Genomic DNA, 26422 nt, shown 5'->3' with positions numbered 1-26422 from the left:
TCTTGCCTTCAGTTGGGAGTTAAGTGCCCTAGGTACCCTTCCAACTTTATGGACATATGATATGTTACTTAGAGAGCAATCCTATGGTCCCTAGGTGAGCATCCCAGGGACCATAGGATGGTTCAGATTTCCCTTCCAAAATTGGAGATAGTGCTCTGACCTTTAAAGGGGGATCGGATATCTGACCCTCCCACCTCACAGCCAGCGTGGAAAGAACTGCGCCAGCTGCCCTCCGAGGTCAGAAAAGTGACTTTGGAGAAGAAGGAAAGGAGGCATTCTGGTGAGTGGGGAGGGGAGGAGAACAGGGAGGCCAGGATATGAGAAACCTCGATGTGCTCTCACTTGACAGGCTAAAAAGCCCATCTAATGGAATCTGCAGGGCAGGAGGACAGGGAGGCAAAGATTGCCTCCACCACTCCTCCTGCCCTGCACTGGATAATTGGGCATCTCCGAGTTTGGAGGCTTCTGATCACCGAGGCTGTAATCAATAGGATTGTGACCCTAATTACTGATCAAGTTAAACATTTTACTGTCAAAGCTTTCAACAAAGTGCCCCATGATATCCCGATGAGCAACTAGCTCAAAGTGGGCTAGATGAAACAAGAATCCGGTGGATCCACAGTTGGCTACAGAAAGAGTGCTTATCAATGGGATTTTCTCAAACTGGGGAGAGGTAATGAGTGGGGTACCGCAGGGCTCAGTCCTGGGCCCAGTGCTCTTCAACATTTTTATGAATGACTTGGAGGAGGAGGTGCAGGGAATGCTGATCAAATTTGCAGATGACACAATATTGTGTGGGATAGCTAATACTTTGGAAACAAAATTCAAAGTGATCTTGATAGACTGGAGTGCTGGGCAGAAAAAAAAACAGAATGACATTTAATAGGGATAAATGCCAAGTTCTGCCCCTAGGAAAAAGAAACCAAATGCACAGTTACAAGATGGGCGATACTTTTTCTTTAGCATTTTCCTAGTCCTTTTCCAACAGTTCTATAGTGCAACCCCAAGAAGGTGCTGTGTACATGCAAGAGATAATTTAACTTGTTTTTGGAGCTTTTCTGTTTCTATGAACGAGGCAAGACACTGCTCAGTTAAATAAGAACATCAGAAGAGCCTTTTGGGGTCAGACCAAAGGCCTGTCTAGTACAGCATCCTGTTTCCCACAGTGGCCAACCAGATGCTCATGAGAAATCCACAAACAGGACATGAGTGGAACAACACCTCCCACTTGTGTTCTCCAGCAGCTGGTGTTCGGAGGCATGTGTTGGACTACAAATCCCATCCTTTCTGGATCAGGAGTCTGAAGCAGCTCCCCTCATTTTGGGCTATTTTGTTTAGAAAAAAGGATGCATAAGAGGAACATGAAAAGTTGTCTAAAATTATGCATGGTGTGGGGAAGGCAGATAGACATGTTTTTCTCCCTCTCAAATAATAATAGAACCCATGATCATCCAATGAAGCTGAACAATGGGAGATTCAGAACAGTTAGAAGGACTCCTTCCCACAGCACATATTTAAACTATGAAATTCGCTACTATAAGATTTAGTGATGGCCACCAGCTTAGCTTTAAAAGGGGCTTTGACAAACTCATGGAAGGTGAGGCTATCACTAGCCACTGGTCTTGACCACTATTTATCTCCAGGATCAGAGGCACCAGTACCAGTTGCTGGGGGATAACAGCAGGAGAGAGGACTATTACCCTCATGTTCTGCTGGTCGCAAAGTGAAATTGACAAAGGTACTTCACATAGGGTTGGCCACTGTGGGAAACAGGATGCTGGACTAGACAGACCTTTAATCAGTGTTCCCTGTGACTCCAACTTATTTAAAAGTGCCAGTCCATGCAAGTGTAGTGTTAACATACCCGGAACATTTGATCCAAAGTGGCCGTGCCACTGGTGTACCAATGCTGTTAGTCTGTAGGCTGGTATACATGATAACAATTGTATGGCACACTTACACAGATAAGCTCTTTGCTTGTGATCATCACATTTTAATTGGGCCTCTCGGTACCATGGATTAATTTGTCTAGTTTCACTATTACTTTCAAAGCAGGCAACTGAAATTGTGAGGGCTCCTTTGGGTTGCAAAGTGAAATTGAAAAAGCTACTTCACAGTGCAGGGAGAGAGGAGGTGGGAACACAGCCTCTGCATGGCATGCATGAGTGGGAGAGTATATGAGACAAACCCTGGGGGGAAGCCACTAAATTGCTAGGATTGTATAGTTTTCCTTTCGCTCCCTTTCTAGCTTGCTTTTTGTTTTTGAATAAGGCTAGACCAGCACCCCTGTAGTGGTGTTATACAGCAAGGGAGTACAGAGCTGAAACGGGCCAATTCTGTCCTTTACTTTCTATATTAAAATGAGTTAAATTAGAATATAAGAGCAGATGTATTAATAATCACATCTAAAAATTAATTAGCATGAGGAAATGATATTAAATTGTGAGAAATATTCTGATGCCCTTTCTGTAGTTAAGGTTTTAACATTATATTTCTAAATTAGTTCCTGATGTAGTTTTTGCACTGTGTATAAATTCTAAACTTCAATACTGCACTGTCAGTGTATTGGTGAACCCTCCCCCTGCCCCTACTTTGTGAATTTCTAGAGCAGATGATGGCTGCATTAACCTTTTTTTTATACTTCTCCAAAAATTTACAGGTCTCCTGCTATGGTTATACAATCTTATGTAGTGGACTTAGTTTCATAAGGGATGCAGTTTTATGGCATGGCAACAAAGGTGTTGTGAATTCCCACACTTTGAGAGGATTTATATTGTACATTTTAAAAAGCTTTCTAATCGAGCAACTTTGTGGTTTCTATAGAAACCTCAAGAAAATGTGTTAAAGATCCTGAATTATATTGTAGATTGCAACACATCACTCTTCTGCGATACAATACTGACAGTTTTTTTCTCCAAGTTCAATGAAGTATCTTTTAAAGATCTTGGTGGAATATGTGCAAGGGTGTTGGTTCTTAACTTTCCGGGCAAACCTGACTAGAGCAAGATAGTGAAGTAAGATGGACCTTGGTTACATGTAACATCCCTCTCCCTTCTGGTTTTCTATTTTGTTTTGCTTATTTTTCCTGGAGAAAGATCTGGGAAGAATACTGGGTTGTTTTATGTAAAGGAACAACACTTTTTCCTTTAGTCTCCTTCTCAAAACCCTCTTTCCTCGATTTTTGCAACCTTAATTGTTTTGTCCTACCCAGTACCAATTAATGGGCAGTATCCAGTGGTACTTGTACACAGAGTAGACCCATTGAAGTGAACGGGCCTAATCTAAGTAGGACTACTATTGGATACTGACCAGTGCTTCCCAACCTGTGTTCTTTTTGCTTCGATATCATTTCCTGAACTTTTTTTGGCCTTTCTTCGCTCTGCCTTAAGGCTGATTTAGACATTAAATTCTTTATGCCAGGGATGTGGAATCTCTGACCCTTGGGCCTAATCTGACCCATGGACTCTATATCCAGCCCATGGAGACTCCTTAGGTTCCTCTGTGGGCGAGGCTTGGCCCCTACCAGCACTGGCCTAGTCGCTTTCTCCATACTGAAAGAAGCACTGAACTCTGTGCCTCTCCCAGAACAGAGGAAGGCAAAATGGGCAGGACAGTGATGTCAGTTGGTGGGACCATGTCCACTGACATCATCCAGCCTGCAGAGGGCCTAGTGGGACGCAATTTTGCCCTGACCCAAAAATAGTTCTGTACCCCTGCTTTATACAATCTACCTTGACAGTTCCTGGGCATATTTACATGGAGAGCATAACATATGACCCATGCCTGTCCACAGCTGCCTGCAGTTACTAGCTGAAAAATGTGGCATCTTAGTTGCAGCCATGAACTTGCTTCTGTATCCATGGATGGTATTGGTCATGTTCTCCACACCGATGCCTCCCTTGGTAAAGCTGGGGCATATTGCCTGGAGAAGATTTTAAATGCCTGAATTCTGCCATAGGTGCTAGTTTACTTTGGGGGATTTCTTTCTCTCTCTCTTCCAAAGGTGGTTATTCCTCTTTATTGTCCTTCATCCGTCTTCTTCCTTCCTCCATTCTGAATGCCATTCTACTATTGTTTCCTATGCTGACTCTTGGGTCTACATCTTCTGCCGTCCTATACTCTGTGCCTGGAATGGTCTGTCTCTCTCAATCCATCTCTCTCTCTCTCCCAGCCTTCTCCTTCATTTCCCATATCCCGAAGCCCGCTTAATAAACCTTTTTCTGAACCACACTGCCATCTGATTATCTTCTACCTCATCCATGCTAGTCACTGGTCAATTTCTAAGTCTGTATCGCTCATGTGTCCATCTAATGTAGATTGTAACAATGCAGACCGGGTATGGGCCCTGCCCTGTATTGTGAAGCACCTTATGTTGCTAAACAAAGTGCAACTTGATTTTTAAACATTTTCCCTTATTATGGTCACAGGACGTCAAGGCAATGTAGATAGGACTATCCCATTTTATCATCACAACCATCCTGAAAAGTTAGGTTTAGAGTTCATGGTTTGCTCAAAGTCACCTAGTAAACATTATGACTGAGCAGGAATTTGAACTTTGGTCTCCATGACTGAATCTCTCCTCACTGGCTAAATCTTCCTTTTGCTTCAGTTTTCAGACAAAACTGATAGAGATTACTACACTCTGGATGACATGTTTGTTTCCAAAGCGGCAAAGGGTGAGCAAAGTGGAGAAGAGGAGGAAAGGCAGAGGAAACAAGCAATCCGTGAGCACCAGCAACTTGCTGCACGCATGGAAAAGTGCCCTCACTGCTTCGGTAGCCCTGAACTTCCAAAGCATCTGATTATTGCAATTGGTAACAAGGTAAGAAAGCAACATAGCTTGTTTTGACATGCAAATGGAAAGAAAAAGAAGAGGGCTGTTTTCCGTGCCATGGTTTTATGAGATTAAAAGTAAGATTGCTTCTTGTGACATGAGTTATTGTCTTTGAATGTTCCTGGCCCTTTCAATTAAGAGGAACGAGCTACTTCCTCAAGGATGCAGCGAAAATGATATGACTCTGTCTTGAATGATTGAGTTAATCTTCTTCAGTACTTCAGATTTGCCGATGACTTTGCAGCAATGATATACAAGAGCTGAATATTTAGGTTGCATAATTGAGGGGCCAAGGGCAAGTTCAGGAGTAAGAAGAAAAGGGTCATGGAAGAGGAGTTGAAATTAGCAACTGTAAAAGAAAATAAGAGCCACAAAGACAAAGCAAAGTCATTCAGATATAAGCAGCAATATGGACAGTAGCCTCCTGCTTTTAAAACAAAGTTTGGGTTAGTTGCAAAGAACATTTGGAAATGAGTGAGCAACTCGTGGCCCTCTAGATGTTTTGGCCTCCTACTCCCATCAGCCCCCACCATTGGCTCTGTGGCTAGAGCTGATGGAGTTGTAGGCCAAAACTTTTGGAGGCCCACAAGTTGCCCACCCTTTAGACCTTGCAGTGTGCCCCACTGACCCCAAGTGATCAACATGTTACTGCAACAGCATTGTATATAGAGGAAATAATATTCTTTGTGACCTATTTTATTGCAGAAACATTACTCTCCCTTTCAGACAAGTAAGACTCTTGAGCTGGCCAAAACTATCCTAAAATGCATATAAAATTCAACAAAATATATTTGAAACACAGATAAAAATACCCCCCTGACCACATAACACATACTAAATGTAAACCCCAATAATCTTTGACAAGACAAAAATATACAACAGAAGAACAGAAGGAACAATGTGCCATCTGCTAGCTTGGTTTCTTTGGCTTCCTCCCATATTTTCACCCCTACATCCTTTACCATGCAACCCTGCACCCACACACTCCCCCCCACATTCCTTCCTGCCCCCTCTCCTCTCATTATTCGTTCAAAATATTGCAAAACCATAATTCTTTTTTTTTTTTTAAATAGTTAGCCAAATGCCTGCTTGAATAGATGGCCATAATCTTCTCTCGGTGGAGAGTTCAATGAGAGGGCCTCTATTGAACAGGAAGAGGCTTGCTGTTCAGTGCCATAAGTCTTATCTTGAACGTACTGGAATCTGGAGCAGAACCTTGAGAATCTCAAAACCTAGGAGGGAACGTACAGGCGAAGACACTTGTTGCATGGAAGTCGCCTTACTTGTTTGATGCACTGGCTCTTGTAATCTTACCCTATTTTAGGCTTGGGTTCTTAATGGGTATTAAGGGGAAACTAATCTAAGGCTCTAAGAGGGCAGAAGCTGTTTTCTGAGCCTGTGGTGCATGTCTGAAGTGGGGAGTACTTTGGGAACTCCGTGGTGGGGGGCTTATTCAGCCATAGTTTCCTTGTTCCTGAAGCTCGCCAACAGCTCAGCATGGGAGACCCTAATTCTGTACAGGTGAGGAAGCTTGCTGCTCTGCCACCGAAAAGAGGGTGGCAGAGAAACAAGCACCGTTTGGGGTCTATGACAACACTGGTATTCTGGGAGACCTTTTGGCCAGGGCAAGATCATAGGCTCAAATGGTTATGTGGCTGGTAGGGGAATGACCTGTAGAGAGGTATCCACAAAAAGAAAAAAGGAAAACAAAATAGTGGATGACTGAGTGTTATTTGAGGATTACAGGAACTCAAACAAGAAAACTACATGTTTCTACCAGTGTTTTAATCATACTGGGAAGTGTCACTAAGTTCCTCAGGAACTAACATATTTCCCCAAGAACATAGTGCATTTGTAGAAAAGCGATTGTTTGAATTTTTATTCTTAAAATATTTTAACTTGTTCAGTGTTCATTACCTAGAGTACTTAGGATATGAGGTATCTAGGAAATACCATGAATAGGAATCCACATCCAATGTCAGAGCTGGGGAATTGGTTCCCAATGAAACCTTTTCATGGAAACAGATGAGGAGCCTGCCAATGCATTGTATGGTCCAGAAGGATAATAATATTTGATTTTTTGTTGTTGTTGTTCAGTCGTTCAGTCGTGTCCGACTCTTCGTGACCCCATGGACCATAGCACGCCAGGCCCCCCTGTCCTGCGCTGTCTCCTGGAGTGTGCTCAAGTTCATATTCATTGCACGGTGATGCTATCTAGCCATCTCATCCTCTGCCGTCCCCTTCTCCTTTTGCCTTCAATCTTTCCCAGCATCAGGGTCTTTTCCAGGGAGTTTTCTCTTCGCATTAGGTGGCCAAAATATTTGAGCTTCAGCTTCAGTATCTGTCCTTCCAATGAGCACTCAGGGTTGATTTCCTTTAGGATGGACTGATTTGACCTCCTTGCAGTCCAGGGGATCGTAAGAGTCTTCTCCAGCACCACAGTTCAAACGCATCAATTCTTCGGTGCTCAGCCTTCCTTATAGTCCAGCTCACACAGCCATACGTTGCTACTGGGAAAACCATAGCTTTGATTATACGGACCTTTGTCGGCAAGGTGATGTCTCTGCTTCTTACTACGCTGTCTAGGTTTGACATGCTGCTGAAGCCTAGTTTGTAGGATTTTGAGCATAATCTTGCTGGCATGTGAAATGAGCGCAATTGTACGGTAGTTTGAACACTCTTTGGCATAATCTGAAAAGAGGAATTGAAACATGATCATATTGGTAGTGTTGTTTTTTTTTTAAATGCAGTTGGAGTACAACATTGCTCTATTCAGCACATGTCAGAAAGAGGTATGTCTTCATGGATTTTTCTTTCTCTATTCAGCAAAGATACATGGGCATCCCACCTAAGACATCACAGAATTATGTGTGCAAGCCAAAAACATCTGTGTTCACTGTGACTCAGCATTAACGGAAAGGCTCTGCCTGTGAAAAACAGCTCGGAGCTGTTATTTTCTTCTAACAGCCAATTTTGCTGAATCATCTGAGATCCACTTTTGCCATTCTTGTTTTTGCCATTTGTATGGCAATATAATATTGCCATACTATGTGCAGCATCTGAAAGGGTACATTTTCACTGGAATGTATTGAAACTGGCTCCCCCCAAAATGTGTTAATAATTGGGTGGTGGTGATTTCATACAGAGCCTCACATGTACCCCATGACTACTCCATAAGCCCTAAGATGGCAGGAGGGAGAGAAAAAACTACGATTCCTCACAGCCATACCTACTCAGTGGTGGGATAGGGTGCCATCTCATTAGGGTAGGGGAACAGGAAAAACAGTAGTGGGGAGAAAGGGGGTGTAGTGACTGATGAATCAAAGGGCAACAGTACAGGAAGAAACTGAGAGCAAGAGATTTATTGGAGCAAAGGGAAGAGGTAGAAAAAGTTTTTTAAAAAGAAGAGGCTGGTGTGCAGGATATAAATGTTTGAAATTTTGAAATAAATAAAAAAATAGCTAATGGAAGCATGGAAAAGGAAGTTACATGAAATAAAGGAAGGGAAGTAAAGTGGATAGAAAAGAACAAGATATTCTCTCATTTCCAAATTTAATTTGATCTGTAGACAGTAATAAAAGTGAGTTATGTAACTCTTTAGAACTTTCATAGTATAGCGATACTTGCGAATTAGTATTAGTATTATTTGTTCCTGCTCCCAGCACTGGTCCTAGACTACTTCCTATCCTTACTGTGAAATCTGGCCTCAAATCCTACCTGTAAAACTTTGTGGGAAGGACATATCCCAGCATATTGCAGTAGATTCCCACTAGTATTAATACTAGACATGACGTCAATGGCATGGAACCCATTTCCCAAGAATCTACGCTCCTCCCACTCTAATAATGTCTGTAAGTTATCTCCGGTGAGCGGTGCAGTTCTTTCTCATGCCACACTCACTCTTCTTGAGGACCACCCATTGCTGATGTGAGAAGGAAAGGAATTTACCCCACCCCAGCTGGGGTAAATGAGGTGTTCTTTTGTATGCCAGCATCATCCACTGACATGAGAAGGAACTGCATCACTCACCAAGGAGAAAATTTTATTCTTTATATTAAAATGGGTATAAAACAAAGAGTTTTGATCTACTCAGTCATTTCTACCCTGCCTCTAACAGCTGAATGGTTTACTCAAAGAAGCTTACAAATGTTCTAAACTATTTGATTGAGCAATAAAATAAACCCAACAGTGTGAAAACAAGAAAAATAGAAAAACAGCAGGGCAACACAGAAACATTAAATAATATCATAAAAAGTGTGCTCAACCAGTTTTCACCAGAATGTGCTCAGGGATGAGTAGAGTCGAATCTCCCAGAGCGACGGATTCCATAATCTATCTGCTGCTGAAAAAAAAGCCTCATCATGTATCTCGTGTCATCTGCAACTCACTGAGCAGAGGAATCCTTTAATAATTCCCATGAAAAATGCACAAGGTTCACTGTGTGTTCAGAGTATAAATTGCCCTCCCTGGAGCTGGTGCCCTCCAGTTGTGTTGGGCTGCCATACCCAGCCAGCATGTCCATTGGGAAGTGTGGGAGTTGTAGTCTAACACACCAAAGGCAGCAGATTGGGGATGACTGGTATAAATGATCTGGGAAAAATGATTCCCTAAAACCTTGGGTAGTATCCAGCTGCCCCAGTGCTAGCGCTAATGACATTGTGCTGGCACAAACCATCACTTGGACGGTATAACCAATGATTGCTAGGGCAGTGGGGGAAAAGCAGTGATTTGCTGCCAAAATTTGGTGGCAGTGCCAAATTTTGGCAGCAGATCACCATTTTTTTCCATTGCCCTAGCAAGCACTAGTTAGGTTGTGGAAGCTTTGCTTTACACTAGTGCAACATCATTAGCGCTAGTGCTGGGGCACAGTTGGCTATCACCCATAGGCTGCTTTGTCTGTTTTCGCTGTTTTTAACATTTGTGGATAAGGACAAACAAGACCGGAGAAACCAGACACATGTAAGATTATATATGTGTTATGTCCTATGGAAAGGATTTATTCACTAGATGAAATTATGGGGAGTTATAAACTCAATTATTAGGAGAGGGAGGCTTGGGGACTAGAGAAGGTGTTGACGTTTTTGTACTGACATAACCACTGGAGCTGTTCACATGTAATGGTGGCATTCAGTGGCAATTCATAGGTTAATTAACCTACTAATCATGGGGACACACAAACCATGGGTTAATATGGGGTTGTTTAACCCATGAACAACCCCAAGTGCCTGGGTTCAGATGTCATGGTAACCTAGGAACGCAGCATTCGTAGGTTGTTACTGGAAACCAGAAGTAGCATGTGTCCCTGCAGTTTGTGAATTAATTAACCCATGAATTGCCACTGAATGCTGCCATGAATGAAGTCGTTGTTTTCTTTTCAAAAGCAACGAAAGAACTAAGTTTCAAAATATGGTTCTGAGCTGCCATTCTTTCTAAAGAGAATATGTAATGTTTGTGGTATAATTTCTAAAAAATCCAGCAAATAAAGACATTCTTTCTCCTCCACTTAATAAATGGAAATTCCTCCTAATGGCAAGAACCACTCTAGCTGTGACCCAAACTAGAAATGGTGGCGGCACACCTGTCTCTTTAAATGTAGGTCTGCCTCAACTATGCATAAAGTAGAGATGGGGATGTCCAACTTCAACAGTAAAAGGGGAGCACAGGGGAGAAGTGCTAAAATCTTCCTACTCCCTCTGCTTCCCCTCACTGCCTTTTTTTCCTATCCAGGCTCACTTCCTCTTTGGAGTCCAAATATAAGGGAAGATAAGCCACGGGTAGGGAATGGTTTAGAAGGTACACACCCATGCGTCCCTTTAGCTTTTATTATGTGATCAGGCCTGATCCAGATTCAAAGAGATGGATCTGCTGCCGTTATGTCTAATTTGGCCATCACTTTCTTTTTAGGATGGATGTGTGTTGGTACAGAACAAAACTGCTTTCATTTATTAAAATATCAATTATGTAAAATATACACTAACGATAAGCTAAAACATTTTTGCATTTCCCCCACTTCTGTAGGTATACTTATCATTGCCAAACTATCAGTCCCTTACTGAAGGTCATTGTCTGATAGCCCCTATGCAGCACTACACTGCAGCCACTCTTCTAGATGAAGACATCTGGGAGGAAATCCAGGTAAGTAAAGCCTTAGGTTTGCTGTGGTTTGCTGTGTGGGTTTCTTGAGCCTTACCTGATTTCATAATGTCTAAATGCAGCGAGCACAACCTAGCCAAAGTTAAGCCCTTTTTTGACTGATTTCAGTGGGAGACAAACAGACTGCCATGTGACTGGTTGGGAAGGAACCATTGTATTTATGGTATGGTAGTTACATTCAGAGATGATGGGGGAGAGATGAGCCATCTCTTCTCCCCTACCCCCACCCCCCAATAATCAGAATTGTGCACAAAGTGATTTCTGAATGAACAATTAATATAACTTTATGTATTCAAGAGATAAAGACTTGCAACAGTATAGTAAATAAAATTGGAATCATTAATGTAGTACAAATCAACATTTTGAATAAATGGTCTGAAGTATAAAAGTAACACCAAGTGGTTGTATAAAGGTTAGCAACATCTAACATGCTAGTTTATGTACCCCAAATAACTTGGTTTGAACATGGAGACACTTTAATAGTATTTGTTTAAATTAGCATAGTGCTGGCACATATATTCCAAGCACAGAGCACATTAAAAGGCTACTAAAACAACAAATTGTCATAAAAGAATTTTATGACAAACGCATAATGGACGAATGCACACACTAGAACAATGTTATTCACAGGAAGGACAAGCAGGAGGACTATTTTCTGTCTGGAGTTCATTTGTTCAGTGTTTGTTTCTTTTTGTCTTCTTGTGTGATTATGTGAATGTTTAATTTTTTCTTTTTATGAATTTTATAGAAAATTTCAAATGGTTTTAAAAATGGGTAATAGCTTAAGTGTATTCATCTGAATTTTATTTATTGATTTGATTTGGTTAGCACCCCACATTTCTACGAAGAAAAATGGCACTCAAGGTGGCTTACAATCACAAATAAAACTTGATGATGATAATAATAATAATACACATTAAACTAAACCACAACAACAGAAAAAAAAAACTGCATCCAACCCAACAGACCTACTTACATGCCAAAGGCCTCCTTGAATGAATAGCTTTGCTTGCTGGTGGAAGGACAACTAAGAGGGAGCAAACCTAGCCTCTCTCCATAGCTTGGGAGTGGCCACCAAGAATACCCTCTTTTGGGTTGCCACCAAGCATGCCTCTGAAGGTAGTGGTCTCAAAAGAAGGCCCTCTCCTGAAGATCTTAAGCCCTGGGCAGGCTCTTATGGGAGAAGGTGGTCTTTCAGATAGTCTGGTCTCAGTATCAGGGTTTATAGGTCATAACCAGCCCTTTGAACTCTGCCCAGAAACAGACTGATAGTCAGTGAAGCTGTTGTCACAAGAGAGTCACATTTTCCCTGTAACTGGGCCTGATCAGCAGTCTGGCTGCAGCATTCTGAACCCGCTGAAGTTTCTGAACAGTTTTCGAAGGCAGCCCTAGTATAGCACTTTACAGTAATCCAAACAGGATATAACTAAGACATGCAAAACCATGGCCAGATCAGACATCTCTAGGAACAGGCACAGGTGAAAATGCTGGTAAACAAATCTAGGACCTTGACTTTAAAACAAATAAATAAAACAGACATCTATGTACATTATTAGCACTTTAATAAAAGCCAGTTATAAAATGGTTCTGATTCCCTTTGTTTTGAATGGTTCTGGTGTTTCCTACTCCTAGAGAGGAGAGAGGCATTGACATATGTGATCAAGGATATTTTAATAATAGACATGTTTTAGTAATTTGTATAGGGATTGATTTCTACTTAATGTTCCATTGTACATTATATTGATAGTTAGACCAGTTCTATCACTTCCTGCACCAAAACCCCACTTTTGAGAGGAACATTGAATCAGATTCCTGGAAGAAACAAAGAAACTGAACTCTTCTCTCAGCAAGATGCAAAAAGCTGCCTATAGCATGCACGTCAACCCAAGCATGTATGTAGAACCATCTTGCCAAATACAGAAGAATGACCCCCAAACCTGCATAACTATGCATCCAGATTTCATTAACAGCTATATAATAATTTCTCTGTAGCCCATCCTGAGAGCGTCTACCGCAGTGGCAGAGGCCATCAAACCTTGACTACTCCAGAGTTAAACTTGTGTTGTTCAGATCATGATAGGTAGAAGTAGTTGTGCTCTTTGGAACCACAGCTGTTTCTTAAGATCATGGCAGTGTAATCATATGTTTGGGAGATGTTTGCCCCACACTCATGTCCTCTCTGAGGTAGGCATGTATTCTATCGCTTCAGATTTCTTCAGATCTTCTGTATCATGTCTGCAACTCTGTTTGTTAAAACCAGTGTAAGAAGCAAGTAATCTCATGCTTGGTCTGATGTGGGTAACCTGATTCAGTGAATTGCTTCAGTACGGTTGAATTTAGTGCAGGATGTAATGTTCTTGTGTCTTATCTGCCTCTTTTAATCCTCTTAGGTTGATGGCATCTTAACCTGAGACAGTCTTTGATTTGGCTTTCAAGTAGCCACTTTGTGACTGTTTTTTTGCATGAGCTCCAAAAATGTTACAAATATTATGTACAAATAGCTTTCTTAATCCAAGAAACTGTATACTTATAACCAACCTTTAGTGATTTCATGTTGGCATACTTCCTTACATTTTAACAACACCTTAGGGATCAATCCACAAGTGCTCCCTACTGCATTTGTGTAACCCTCCTATACTTAGCGTTGTGAGACAGCTCAGCCCAGCTTTTGTTTCCATGTGACAACCACTGGCACTGCTGGGACTGATCCAGACTATTTGCAACAGTTCATGAAACTGGATGTTAACAGGCATGTGTCTTCTTACTGGGGGCTGTTACGACATCATGGGAGTTGCAGTGATGTGACTCACTTGTATAGTTGCTGGGCTATCTTCTGATCCCCCAGGAGTGCCTAGAGTTTGCCAGTGCAGTCACCCATGGGATGCAGAGTTGTTGGGTTCTAAAAGTGATCATCCTATAAGAAATATGTAGTCAATATTTATCTAGGATTGAAGAATGATCTGAAGGTACATTCATTTATTATTTATTGTTACAGTTATTAATATCCCCACCTTTCAGGAAAGAAATTCTCCCAAGGAGGCTTACAAGTAGGATAAAGATACCTTCATAAAATTACTGTAAAAATATAAAAATAAGGCAGTTGATGTAGAAAGCCCTATGGTGCGGATGGAGGGCCACTCCAGCAGGAGCAGGCTCCGAGGTGGTCTTCATCAGCCTGCCTGCCACCTCCTTTCTCCTGGAATCTTTCCCACAGGGCGACTAGGGAGTACTGGCCATGTGGGGGCGGGATGGAGGGGTAAGCCAGCTACAGCAGGCTCTGAGGTCTTCACCTGCCTGTGTATATTTCTCGCCCCCTGCTCTCTCTCTCTGATGCAGTTCTGCTGCTGAAGCTTAGAGCTTTTGCCCTCTAAGCCATTTGGATGGGAGAGTACATGGGAGCCATACATAAAGTGCACTGAACTTTTCAAAGGAAGAACACATACAAGTGCAGTAAATAAAAATTGAGCACAATTTATTACATTTATATTCTGTCTTTCTTCCAAGGAGCTCAAGGTAGTGTACATGCCCACTCATTTTAACCACTGACCCAAAGCTGAAATACCTTTTATTAAAAAAAAAAAATAAACCTTTGATTGGAGCTTTTCAGATTTCTGGCAAACCCAAATCCCTAACAAACTATATGAGTCACTTGCAGGTCATGTTTGCATCACTGGATTTTAAACACTTCAAAGCTTAAATCTCTTAGCTTTAGGCCTTGGCAAAACAGGCCACAACAGTGATAACTCTATTAATGATTATTTGTAGTAGGTATGGTTGTCAAACCAGACATATTATTTTTATTGAATTTAAAATACAGGGATGGTTTGCATTTGAGGGTAATGTTTATTCATGAGGATTACTTGAGTCAACTAGAGGTCATTCAAGCCAAGAACCTTCTAGGATTTGGTCTCATGTAGAGGCAACTGAAGTTCAGCGAAGAGCTAAATATAAACGCTGGGAAATGAGGGAAAAAAGAGACTTTTTTATAATGAGAAAATGTAATTAAATATGCCTGGGAAGTTCTGCAAAAATACTTAGACGATTCATCCATTCTGCTAAGAGCATATCTCCAGAGTAGATTGGCGAGTTATGCACCCGCTAAATCAATAAAAGCCAAATAGAGCCTTTATAATCACTGAGAAGATTCAGAGCTCTTTTAAATTTGTTTTCTGTGAACTTATTTTCTTGCATACCCAATTAAACTTGTACGGATATACTTTTTCCTTGTAATATGTATAGACCCTTGTCACATAGGAGGTATTTCCACTGTCATCCACATGCACCATGGATTCATAAGTCTGGTTGTGTATTGCTTCGTTATCCCAATTTGGGCAAGAGAGGTTAGAAATAAGCTTGAAAAGCAATTTCCAGAGTGGCAGCTGCATTTGTTGCAGCAAAAACAACGAAGTGTCTCATGGCACCTTAAGGACTAACAAATGTATTATTGCATCAGCTTTTGTGGATTATAGCCCACTTCACCTGATTAAATGGAGTACAGTCCACAAAAACTTACACCATAGTAAGTTGGTTAGTCTTTAAGGTGCCACAAGACTCTTTGTAGTTCTTGGAAAGAAAGCAGTCCCCAATTGGAACTCTCACAATATTTTAGTAATATCCTGTAAATCCTAACAATAGTAGTGTTGATAGCAAACCTAGCATGGTTGCCCTTAACTCAGGCAGAGACCTTACAACTAAAATTGTACAATAGTTTTATTTTATTTCTACATGCATGCTATTTGCATTCCTAAAGAAATATAGGAATCCATTATATTCCCTAATGTATTTTAATTAGCCTGAAAACATTGGAGAGTAGCTGGGAATTTTCACTTCATATAGAACTTCATATAGAATTTCACTTCATATAGAAGATCAATAGCATATGATCTTTCCCTCTGTGGGTACAACCTACGTACAGACAGCTCTCTATATTACAGAGGCCTATTTTTATTCTCCCTTCCCCAGTGCATACAGTCATGTTTCAGAGTATTTATTTGTTTGTTTATTTTAGAACATTTATATACCATTTCCCATTTTAAAAACTCGAAAGTGGTTCACAGCATATTACAAAACAATATATCATTAAAAGCATAATAGCATTTATAGAAGTTGGTGGTTGGGAAAAGCCAGGATAAACAAGTAAGTTTCTAGTAATTGTTGAAAGCACATGATCATTGGTGCATAACATATTTCAGAGGAGAGTTCATTCCAAAGGACTATTGCCGTGTTGCTGCCAGATGGGACTCTGCAAGGTATAGCATGCACAGCAAGGCCTCCCCTGAAGAACTTAGTGGTCTAACAAGTCTGTATAGGAGGAGATGGTCTTTCAGGTATCTTGGTCCTAAATTGTTTGAGGATTTATATGTGAATAATAATAACGCCTTGAACATGGCTCAGTAGCAAACTGGCAGGCAGTGTAGCTCTTTTAACACAGGTGTTATATGCACATGGCAAGGCAGTCCATTCAACAGCCTGGCTGCAGCGTTCTGCATTAACTGTATCTTCCAGACCAGTGCCACACAGAGAACAATACTTTAGTCTGGTCTTGAGGTTACCAATGCATGGATCACAGTGGTTAAGCTATCCCTGTCCAGGAACGGGTGAAGTTGACATACCAGCTGAAGTTGGTAAAAGGTGCTCTGTGCCATAGAAGTCACTTGGGCTTTACTGTACAGGGAGAGGGAAGTCTGCATATTGCCCTGTCCAGTTCTCCCCATCTGCTTGGTCAAGGAATGTGCGATGGGGCTTAAGAGGGTTCCTGTTATGCCCTATGGGGAGCTCTCCATGCCTAGATACCGCACCTGTGTGCAGAGCAAACTCAGCCTTATAATTTAGTAATAAAAAAATAAGACACAAATAAGCTCACAGGCATTTACTAACCTGCAAACATGGTTAGTAGCCTGCTTACATGCACATGTTAGCCATTTGTGGCCTGCAAGACAAAAAAGATGAACTTCTGTAAAACTTTCTTGCCTAGTTGGCTTGAGGGCATTTTTACTCACTAGAGGAGATCAGGCAAGTGGCTATTTACAAGCCTACTTTAATGAGAAGAAGTTTCCCTTAAGGATTTTTTGTTTTTGTTTTTTTACAAAAAAGGCTCATTTGACCAATCCAGATTTCTGCTTTAGTGTAGAGGTGGTAAGAGTGGTTTCAAAACTTATGGGGACACTCTATCTTTTACAGAACAAATTAAAATACATTTTAAAGTGGGCTTTTGTAGTTTGCCAGCACCGGAAATTCTAGTACCTTGGAGACAAGCAAATAGAAAAGGCAATATGAAAAAGTGGTTGTCAGCCACATGTTTTGGAACATTGCCCTTGTTGACTTCATGCGGAAAGATGTGAAAATGTATGGCTTGGCCATCTTTTATTGCTCTCTGGTCAAAACTGTGGGATTAAAAATTATGGGTAAGGTTAAACTGAAATTTGCCACCAATTAAAACACAACTCAGTGCCCTTATTTCACAGTTGAACCACCACCTCTGTTGTAAGATCACAGTTTCCACTCTGCTGCTGTAAGGTTTTTAAAAATGCACTTAGGACGCAATCCTATGCATATTTAGATAGAAAAATGGCCTACAACCCCCAGTATGCCCCAGCCAGTCTAAACATGCATAGGATTCAAATGACTGACACAGACACCCTGACACAGACACAGACTGGGAAACAAATAGCATGTTACTGTGCCTTGCTGGAGAATAACAAAACACTGATGCAGAAATATTGCGGATACCAAAGCCTCAGAGGAAAAATCTGAAAGTTTGGGTGAGAACCGAACTCTAACCAAAAACCACAGAAGGAAGTGGACTACTACATTTAGCTGGATGTGCTGAGTAAACATGCATAGGATTGCTCTGGAGACTTCATAAATAGGCCAAATAGTACCATTTTATATGCTAACTGAGTTGTAAATGATGCATTTTACATTATTAAAGAAGGAAAATAAGTTTAAGTTTGATAAGAAAGTATTTCATCATACATTTCATGGTTGGCGCAAGATGCATTTACACAAATTGAAAGATCGTAGCACCAGTCCTATTGAGACCCTGTACCCTAGTTGTAAAAGCAAGGGAGAAAGGGGAAGATACACCCAACTGAATGCAGAGGTCCAGAGAATAGCAAGGAGAGACAAGAAGGCCTTCTTAAATGAACAATGTAAAGAAAGCGAAGAAAAGAACAGAATGGGAAAGACTAGAGATCTCTTCAAGAAAATCGGAGATATCAAGGGAAAGTTTTGTGCAAAGACGGGCATGATAAAGGACAAAGAAGGCAGGGACCTAACAGAAGCAGATGAGATTAAGAAGAGGTGGCAAGAATACACAGAAGAACTATACAGGAAAGATCTGAATGTCCCTGATAGCCATGATAGTGCGGTCACTGAACTTGATCTGGACATCCTAGAAAGTAGTGGATCTTAGGAAGCATTAGTAACAACAAAGGTAGCGGAGATGACAGTATTCCAGCTGAGCTATTTAAAATCCTAAAAGATGATGCTGTTACAGTGCTGCACTCAATATGCCAACACATTTGGAACACTCAACAGTGGCCACAAGACTGGAAAAGGTCAGTTTACATTCCAGTTCCAAAGAAGGGCAATGCCAAAGAGTGTTCAAACTACCGTACAATTGCGCTCATTTCACATGCCAGCAAGGTGACGCTCAAAATCCTACAAACTAGGCTTCAGCAGTATGTGAACTGAGAACTACCGGAAGTACAAGCGGGGTTTCGAAGAGGCAGAGGAACTAGAGATCAAATCGCCAAGATTTGCTGGATCATGGAGAAAGCAAGAGAATTCCAGGAAAGCATCTATTTCTGCTTCATTGACTACGCTCAAGCCTTTGATTGTGGGGATCACAACACATTGTGGCAAATTCTGAAAGAGATGGGAGTACCAGACCCCCTTACCTGTCTCCTGAGAAACCTGTACGAGGGTCAAGAAGCAACAGTAAGAACCGGACATGGAACAACCGATTGGTTCAAAATTGGGAAAGGAGTACGACAAGGCTGTATATTGTCGCCCTGCTTATTTAACTTATATGCAGAGTACATCTTGAGAAAAGCCGGGTTGGATGAATCACAGGTCGGAATTAAGATTGCCGGGAGAATTATCAACAACCTCAGATACGCAGACGATACCACCCTAATGGCAGAAAGCGAAGAGGAGCTAAAGAGCCTCTTGTTGAGGGTGAAAGTGGAGAGTGCAAAAGCTGGTTTGAAACTCAGCATTAAAAAAACTAAGATAATTGCATCTGGCCCCATCACTTCCTGGCATATAGAAGGGGAAGAAATGGAAGCAGTGACAGATTTTATTTTCTTGGGCTCCAAGATCACTGCAGACGGTGACTGTAGCCATGAAATTAAAAGACGCTTGCTCCTGGGGAGGAAAGCTATGGCAAACCTAGTAAGAAGCAGAGACATCACCTTGCCAACAAAGGTCCGCATAATCAAAGCTATGGTTTTCCCAGTAGCAACGTATGGCTGTGAGAGCTGGACTATAAGGAAGGCTGTGCACCGAAGAATTGATGCTTTCGAACTGTGGTGCTGGAGAAGACACTTATGAGTCCCCTGGACTGCAAGGAGGTCCAATCAGTCAGTCCTAAAGGAAATCAACCCTGACTGCTCATTGGAAGGACAGATACTGAAGCTGAAGCTCAAATATTTTGGCCACCTAATGCGGAGAGAAAACTCCCTGGAAAAGACCCTGATGCTGGGAAAGATTGAAGGCAAAAGGAGAAGGGGATGGCAGAAGATGAGATGGCTAGATAGCATCACCGATGCAATTAATATGAACTTGAGCACTCTCCGGGAGAGAGCTCAGGACAGGAAGGCCTGGTGTGCTATGGTCCATGGGGTCACGAAGAGTCGGACACAACTGAACAACACCCTAGTTGTGAAAATGCATTGGACAGGGTTGGGGGTGACTTAGCATCCTCCAATTATAAAATTCAGTCAGGATATGGTACTTCTATTACAAAAATGTGTAGCAAGTTAATTATTAATTGTGAAGTGACTGGGTGATGTTTGAAAAGCAAATGTAGGTTGTGGAATGTTTAAATTCTCAGAAAATTAGGAACAACATTGGAAGCTGCCTGATATTAAGACAGACCATTTGTCTGTCTACTCAGTCTTGTCTACACTGACTGGCAGTAGCTCTGCAGGACCTCAGGCAGCAGTCATTCCCAGCCCTACCTGGATGTGCTCTACCACTGAGCTACATACAGCCTTTCCTTAAGGTCTTAAAATTGTCCTAGTAACTGCAGTAGTCGTGGCAGAAGTGCAGTCCTCTTTGTAATTTGGGTTGAAAGTCTCCAAACTACCATTGGCAGAATGGGTGTTAATGGAAGTGACAGGCAGTAATGTCTCAGCTGCTGAATTAATTCTTAGTCTCTGCAACTAGAACAGAATAATGAATAGTTCTGCTTACTGTTGCATGATTCTTGAAGATGCTAGCCAGGGGGTTGTTTCAATTTTAATGTGCATTTCAATGTCATTGCTACTCGGACATCCTGGTTGCCAGTATTTTAGGTTGACAGTCCTTAGCCTGCCTTCACAGTCTCTGCTTGGCTTCATAGCAACCTTGAGGCAGATGTGCTTTTTCAGGGAAAAGCATGAACTGTAAAGCAAAATCAGAGAAGGAAGTTTCATGTGGCCTGCCCTCAGATATTCTCCAAATAATTCTTGCAGAGATTTGCCTTGACATCACAGGTGCTATAAACTTTGCCTCCCTCCTCCATTGTTTTCAGCATATCCCACTGCACAAGAAAATGGAGTGCTATCTTGCAAGATAGTTGGAAAACGCCTATTTGGTTTTGAGACTCTATCCATGACTAACAAGGGCTGTTAAGAGCTGAAATCTTTGCCAGCAGAACACGGCTTTAGAGACTCTCATCTTTTAGCTCTTACCCTTTAAATGATGATAAAACCTAACCCAGCCGATAAACTCTTGTGCTACTTTATTGGAGTGCCAAGTATCAAAGACACAAGGGCCCTAGCATGCCAGTACATGATCATGCAGTGGTACTGCTGACCCCATTCCCCCATGTGCCATTGTGATTTCTGGTACTGCACAAGCAAACAGGTTAATCCTATCATCCTCCATCTTGTCGGATTTTTGGCATATGCCATAATAAATCTGTTAGTCTTTAAGATGCCACAAGATCTGCTAATTCTCTCCGAGTAGAAAACACTGGGCTGGATGGACCAATGGTCTGCCTCAGCGTAAGCCAACATCATATGTTTCTTAAAATTGTTAGGGGGAGGGCAGAGCAATCTTCTGCAATTAGGCAGCCACTGTGACATGCGTGAACTAGGTAAAGCATTTGGTTCATTTGGGAATTGCTTTGCAGTATAGGAGTATGTGTGTTATTTTGTCCAGAGAAATGAATGCCATTTCTTTCATTTGGTTTGCAATGCATGTTTTGATTGACAAAACAAATAGTTGTTTCCATGTTAAAAACAAATATGCAGTTTTGTTTGAAGATGTAATATGGGAGTTTTTTCCTAGTGTAACAAATGTGCTAACTTTACTAGGCTAATGGGGTGTAAAATGAAATGTGAATTCTATAACATATGGGTCTAACACTTTACAAATGGTCAGTAACTTAAGGTGCCTCAAACTTGTGGTTTCCAACTTGTTATAATTTTAAAGGAGCTCAATTTGATGGAAGTTCTTAGCACCTGGCTCCTCTCTGTTGGATACCATCACTACATTTCAGGTTTGGGGACCAAAATAATTTCTCATTTATTGGAAATCTAGACTATGATTTCCACCTTATCTGTTTGTTTAAAAAAATGCCGGCTTCCAGGCACCACTCCAGATGCAAACTGATCCACTCTATAATTGGTTGTGACATTCCATCCTATAGAGGAGGATGAGTGAGTGTGAATGCAGGTCAAGTCTGTTACAGTAACAGGTCGGGTAAACTTCTGCACAATGGAGATGAAAGAGCTAAGATTGCTTTTCTTTAAGGGAATATTAGTATCTGACTTAAAGGTCAATCATGCCTGATGAAAATGTCACTTTTTGATAAATTGTGTAATTGGAAAGCAGAGTGGAGGAATGGTGGCATTTGGAGTCAATACAAGACAAGGTATTAACTTTTGGGGGAAATGAAACTCTGAGACCTCCTGTTGTTTCTGCCTCCATTTATGGTGCCCTCAAATTTTCTGAACTTTAGTATGCGTTTCATTTGACAGATAAGACGACACCTGGCATTGGCATTATGCACATATTATAAATATTTAAAATTACTCATCATGTTCCAGTGCTGAGCTCATTATAACTTATTTTGAATGCAACATGACATTAACCGATGAAAGTATAAGATTTCTCAGATAATACCAGACACTTATACAACTAAATGTTATCTAATTATTTTATTACTGGAAACCATCAGGGTGGAAACTGAGCAAATAGAACCCCAGAGCAGTTCTGATTCTGAGGAACAGCAATCCATGGGAGAGGAGTGCGCTCATCTCTCACAGGCACAGCAGCTGGCAGAGATTTTATTTTATTTTATTTATTTATTTATTGCATTTATACCCCGCCTTTCTCCCTCTCGCAAGGAACTCAGGGCAGCTTACATTACCCTCCTCCTCACCGTTGTATCCTCACAACAACAACCCTGTGAGGTAGGTTGGGCTGAGAGTCTGTGACTGGCCCAAAGTCACCCAGTGAGCTTCCATGGCCAAGTGGGGACTAGAACCCGGATCTCCCGGCTCCCAGTCCATCACTCTCACCACTACACTACACTGGCTCAGATTCCTCCTGCCAGCATTCCTGAGAGAGATAGTGACCCTGGCAGTAGGAGAGTGCGGGAGGGGGGCTTGCTGGACGCCCGACGCCGGGAGCGACGACAGCTGGAGGGTGCGGAAAGGAGGTGTAGCGCTTGTTTGGCGTGCAAGCAAGGGTCGCATCCCAAGGACCCAAGGGAAAGAGGGAGGATCTCTCCCTAGCCCATAAGTTCAGGGTCTTCCCGTGATTCTCCTTCAAACGGGGATCAACTGCCTACCTGGAGCATAGGCTACTCTGCTGTTCCTTGCTTAGTTGCTGGTGATTAGCATCTGAAAAGAGTCATTAAGTTGTAAAAGGATTAAAGCCTTGAAAAGAATCCTTTTGTCTGTGTCTTAAGTTAGCTATTGGAGTGTACTGAAAGAGGCCACCAGGGTGCTTCTGACAGTTTCCTTGACTCTTCTCTCCCCTACCTCATCGCTTTTGCAGGTATTCAGAAAAACTTTGGTAAAGATGTTTGAAGCTCAAGAGCTGGACTGTGTCTTTCTTGAGACAAACCTAAGCATAAAGAAGCGGTATCACATGGTATATGAATGTATCCCGCTGCCAAAGGAAGTAGGGGATATGGCTCCCATCTACTTCAAGGTATTTATTTTTTTACATCCTCCGGTTCTCTCCATGTTGTGTTTTGGTCACTCAGTTTAAAAAACAACGACACCCAACTAAAATTGAGTCTATGAAATGCAAAAATATAAGCCCTTATAAAATCTCATATTAATTTATTTCCCTTCTCCCAAGTGAAACTACTAAGGTGCAGTTTCCTAAAGAATTTCTTCAGGCAAAGTTGGAAGTACATCAAGTGGGCCAATACGGTACCTAGAAAAAGCCCGCTGGGTCATATGAATCTTGTTGTGCAGACTGCATAGCCCACTATGGTTCCACAGGTCCCTTCTCCCAGTTTACAGTATGGATGGGCAGAGAAAGGCAAGGATTGGCGTGGGTGGGAGCTGCCAGTCTAAGGAGACTGTGGGGTTGGATATGCATTTCTCTGTCCAAATAGCTGAACAGTGTGTCCTTTGACAATTGAGAGCAAGTACATTGTTCTTATTGGGGCTTCTTTTGGGATATCTCCACCCTCCCCCATCTCAGTATATGGTGACAGTGATCTGGTTTGCACATAAAACTAAACCATAGTTTATTTAACACTTGGTTAACTCATGGTTTGTTGACCTACCCAGAGTTTGCCTGGCAGACTATCAAACAACCTATGGCTTGTTTTCTCAATACTTCGTTCTTCGCCTGTTTGTTTCCCTCCTCCTTCACCTGCTTCCTCCCAGTATCCCAACTGCCTTTGTGGTACTGTAGTACTGTCCTGCAGAGTGGCTGGGTTTTTTGACCACTCTTGCCCACTGTATCTGTAGCCTGGCGAAGCGACACATGAACAACCCACGATTCTGGGTTCACATATGATGACAACGCGTGGTTTAAACAACCCAGAGTTCACAACCCAACAACAAACCATGTGTTCTCTTCCTGGGTTGTTGATGGTTAACAAACCATGAGTTGTTAATATGGCTGGGTTCACACAACATGACAACCTAGAATTCAGCAACCCATACCATCGGTTAGCATTACATGAGAACCCAGTCACTGAGGCTGTGACCTGGTTCTTCCCTAATGACAGCTTGTTGGAGACATGCAGGTGTGCTGCCTGTAGTGTGCCTGCCTCTTTTGTTTTACAGCACAGCCCACAATTGGCTCCTTCTTAGGTTGTGCAGCGTGATGTGCAAACCTGGACTGCTGGATTGTTTAGGGGCTAAACAAGCCAGCGGTTAACCCATGGGGTTCAGTACTGAGCTTAGCCCCTAAACAATCCAGCTGCACAACCTGTGAAGGAGCCAATCATGGGTTGTTCTGTAAAGTGGATAATGCAGGCATGCTACGCATTCCCGACAACCCATTGTGTGTGTGTTTTTAACCAATGGGTTCTCGTGTGTGAACAGCCTGATTGTTTCAGTCTTGCATGTTTCTTCCTTGCTCCTCAGGCATTAAAGTGAAAATGGAGTCCCTTACTGGCTGCTCTCCAGATCATATGAACATTTGAGTCTTTATAAGAATATAGTTTAGAGTCATTTAAACAGCAGTTAGAGCCAGTTGTGACTGAACTACAGGTATTGCATATTTTAATCGCAACAGAAACTTGGCATTATGAGTCTTTACCTGGGATTTTTTTCTTATGTATGAAAAAGGCTAATGGAACCTAATTAATTCTCAAGAGCTGTTAGAAGGCCTGTGGCCTTTTTAATTGTATAAACTCAAAGTACTCATTTTAAGGTAATTTGTGGCAGGCTAAAGTTAGACTGTAGTTCTGAAATTATAAAAATAAAAGGGGAAAGGTAGTGAATAAAATTAGTATAAAATCACTTCATTATGCATTAATCTATGTAAATTGAATTCTACAAATCGCAGAAATGTCTCCAAGTTAATACCTTACATTATAAAATTAATATGCGTTACTGAAATTGCACAGTCTTCCTTCTCTTTGTTTTTTTAATTACAAATTAAGTTCTACTTTATGGCATATAGTGCCATTCTAAGAGTGTTGCATACATTATTCCAATAATTTTTCAGAAAGCTATAATGGAGTCTGATGAAGAATGGTCCATGAACAAAAAGCTGATCGATCTATCTTCAAAAGATGTTCGCAAGTCGGTATGTAGTGAAGCGTGTCACATGTAATGCAAAGCGGGTTCTCTGCATGCGAGCAGTTCTTTGAGTGTGAGCTATATTTTAAAAGACACAACCGTGAAAAGTGAAAATAGATGGAATATATGAGATTTGAATTCCAGGGCCAAACACAGTTGCAGTGATGTTGCCGCAAATGTTTTCTGCTGGAGTTCTGAAAGTTAAACTTTATACATTGATGCTAATGAGGGAAGACTTTTAAACGGCACTGTGAGTTTTTGAAGGTAAAGGGTTTAGCTCATTTATCCAAATATCTAAGGCTTCAATGACTTGTGGGATGACATGTACAAAGTGGTGTCTGTTCGAGTAAGGTGGAGCCCTTGTTGGGCTCCACCTTACTCCTTTTCAACAAATAAGACCTTTTGTGCCCCTTCACAAGGCTGTGATATGGGTGGGAAGACAAAGTTCTGAAATCTACAGGCACCCAATCACATAGATAGCAGTTGAATATCTTTTGTTCTGCAGAAAGGCTGCTGGCAGTTGTAGTTACTGATTAACTTGCTCTCACTCCTGGTTTTTGCCCATTTCAGGGTTCTCATCAAAGGCAGCTGATTATTCAGTGCCTTCCAAAATCCGTCTTCTCCTACCCTCCCCCTGTTCAGAGACAGGGGCGAACCTATTGAGAGTAAATAGAAAAGCCCTAGATCACAGGGGGAACTTTCTAGTGTACAGAAAGTACACTAGAATTCCTCTTTGCCCTTTTAAAGATTTATTTGATTTGCTTTTGTTTACGTGGCCCCTTTTTATTTGGCTTTCTACAGTAGAAGAAAATGGGTGTGTTAACTATTGTTTAACATTGTTTCCATACATTTAAATCATGAAAAGCATGAGGAAATGTTAGTAAGGAGCATTATTTCTCTGTGTTTCTAAACAATCAATCAACATACCAAAGTATCGTTTGATTTTATAGCTGCAAAACTAAATTTCAGGGCTAAGTGCTTCTAACATAAAATAATGTGTGTT

The 26422-nt window shown here is 41.5% G+C and overlaps 1 protein-coding gene across 3 annotated transcripts in view; it reads left to right on the top strand.

Moving 5' to 3' along the window:
* CWF19L2 (CWF19 like cell cycle control factor 2) overlaps positions 1-26422 on the top strand; it is a 130914-nt gene that overhangs the window by 79036 nt on the left and 25456 nt on the right. For 2 of the 3 annotated variants that reach the window (XM_084842709.1, XM_084842707.1), the window contains exons 13-16: positions 4610-4822; positions 10853-10969; positions 23204-23359; positions 25346-25426. In XM_084842709.1, coding sequence (XP_084698835.1) covers positions 4610-4822; positions 10853-10969; positions 23204-23359; positions 25346-25426 — 567 coding nt within the window. Of the gene's footprint in view, positions 1-4609; positions 4823-10852; positions 10970-23203; positions 23360-25345; positions 25427-25563; positions 25675-26422 lie in introns of those variants that run through there. The other variant, XM_084842708.1, reaches the window with a different exon arrangement.

This window comes from Heloderma suspectum, chromosome 3, assembly GCF_057233095.1.
Source record: "Heloderma suspectum isolate Gila_16-S chromosome 3, 16-S_ref, whole genome shotgun sequence".
NCBI classification, from domain to species: domain Eukaryota; kingdom Metazoa; phylum Chordata; class Lepidosauria; order Squamata; family Helodermatidae; genus Heloderma; species Heloderma suspectum.
Note: the sequence above shows the minus strand (reverse complement) of the source record. Positions and strands in the feature narration are given on the sequence as shown.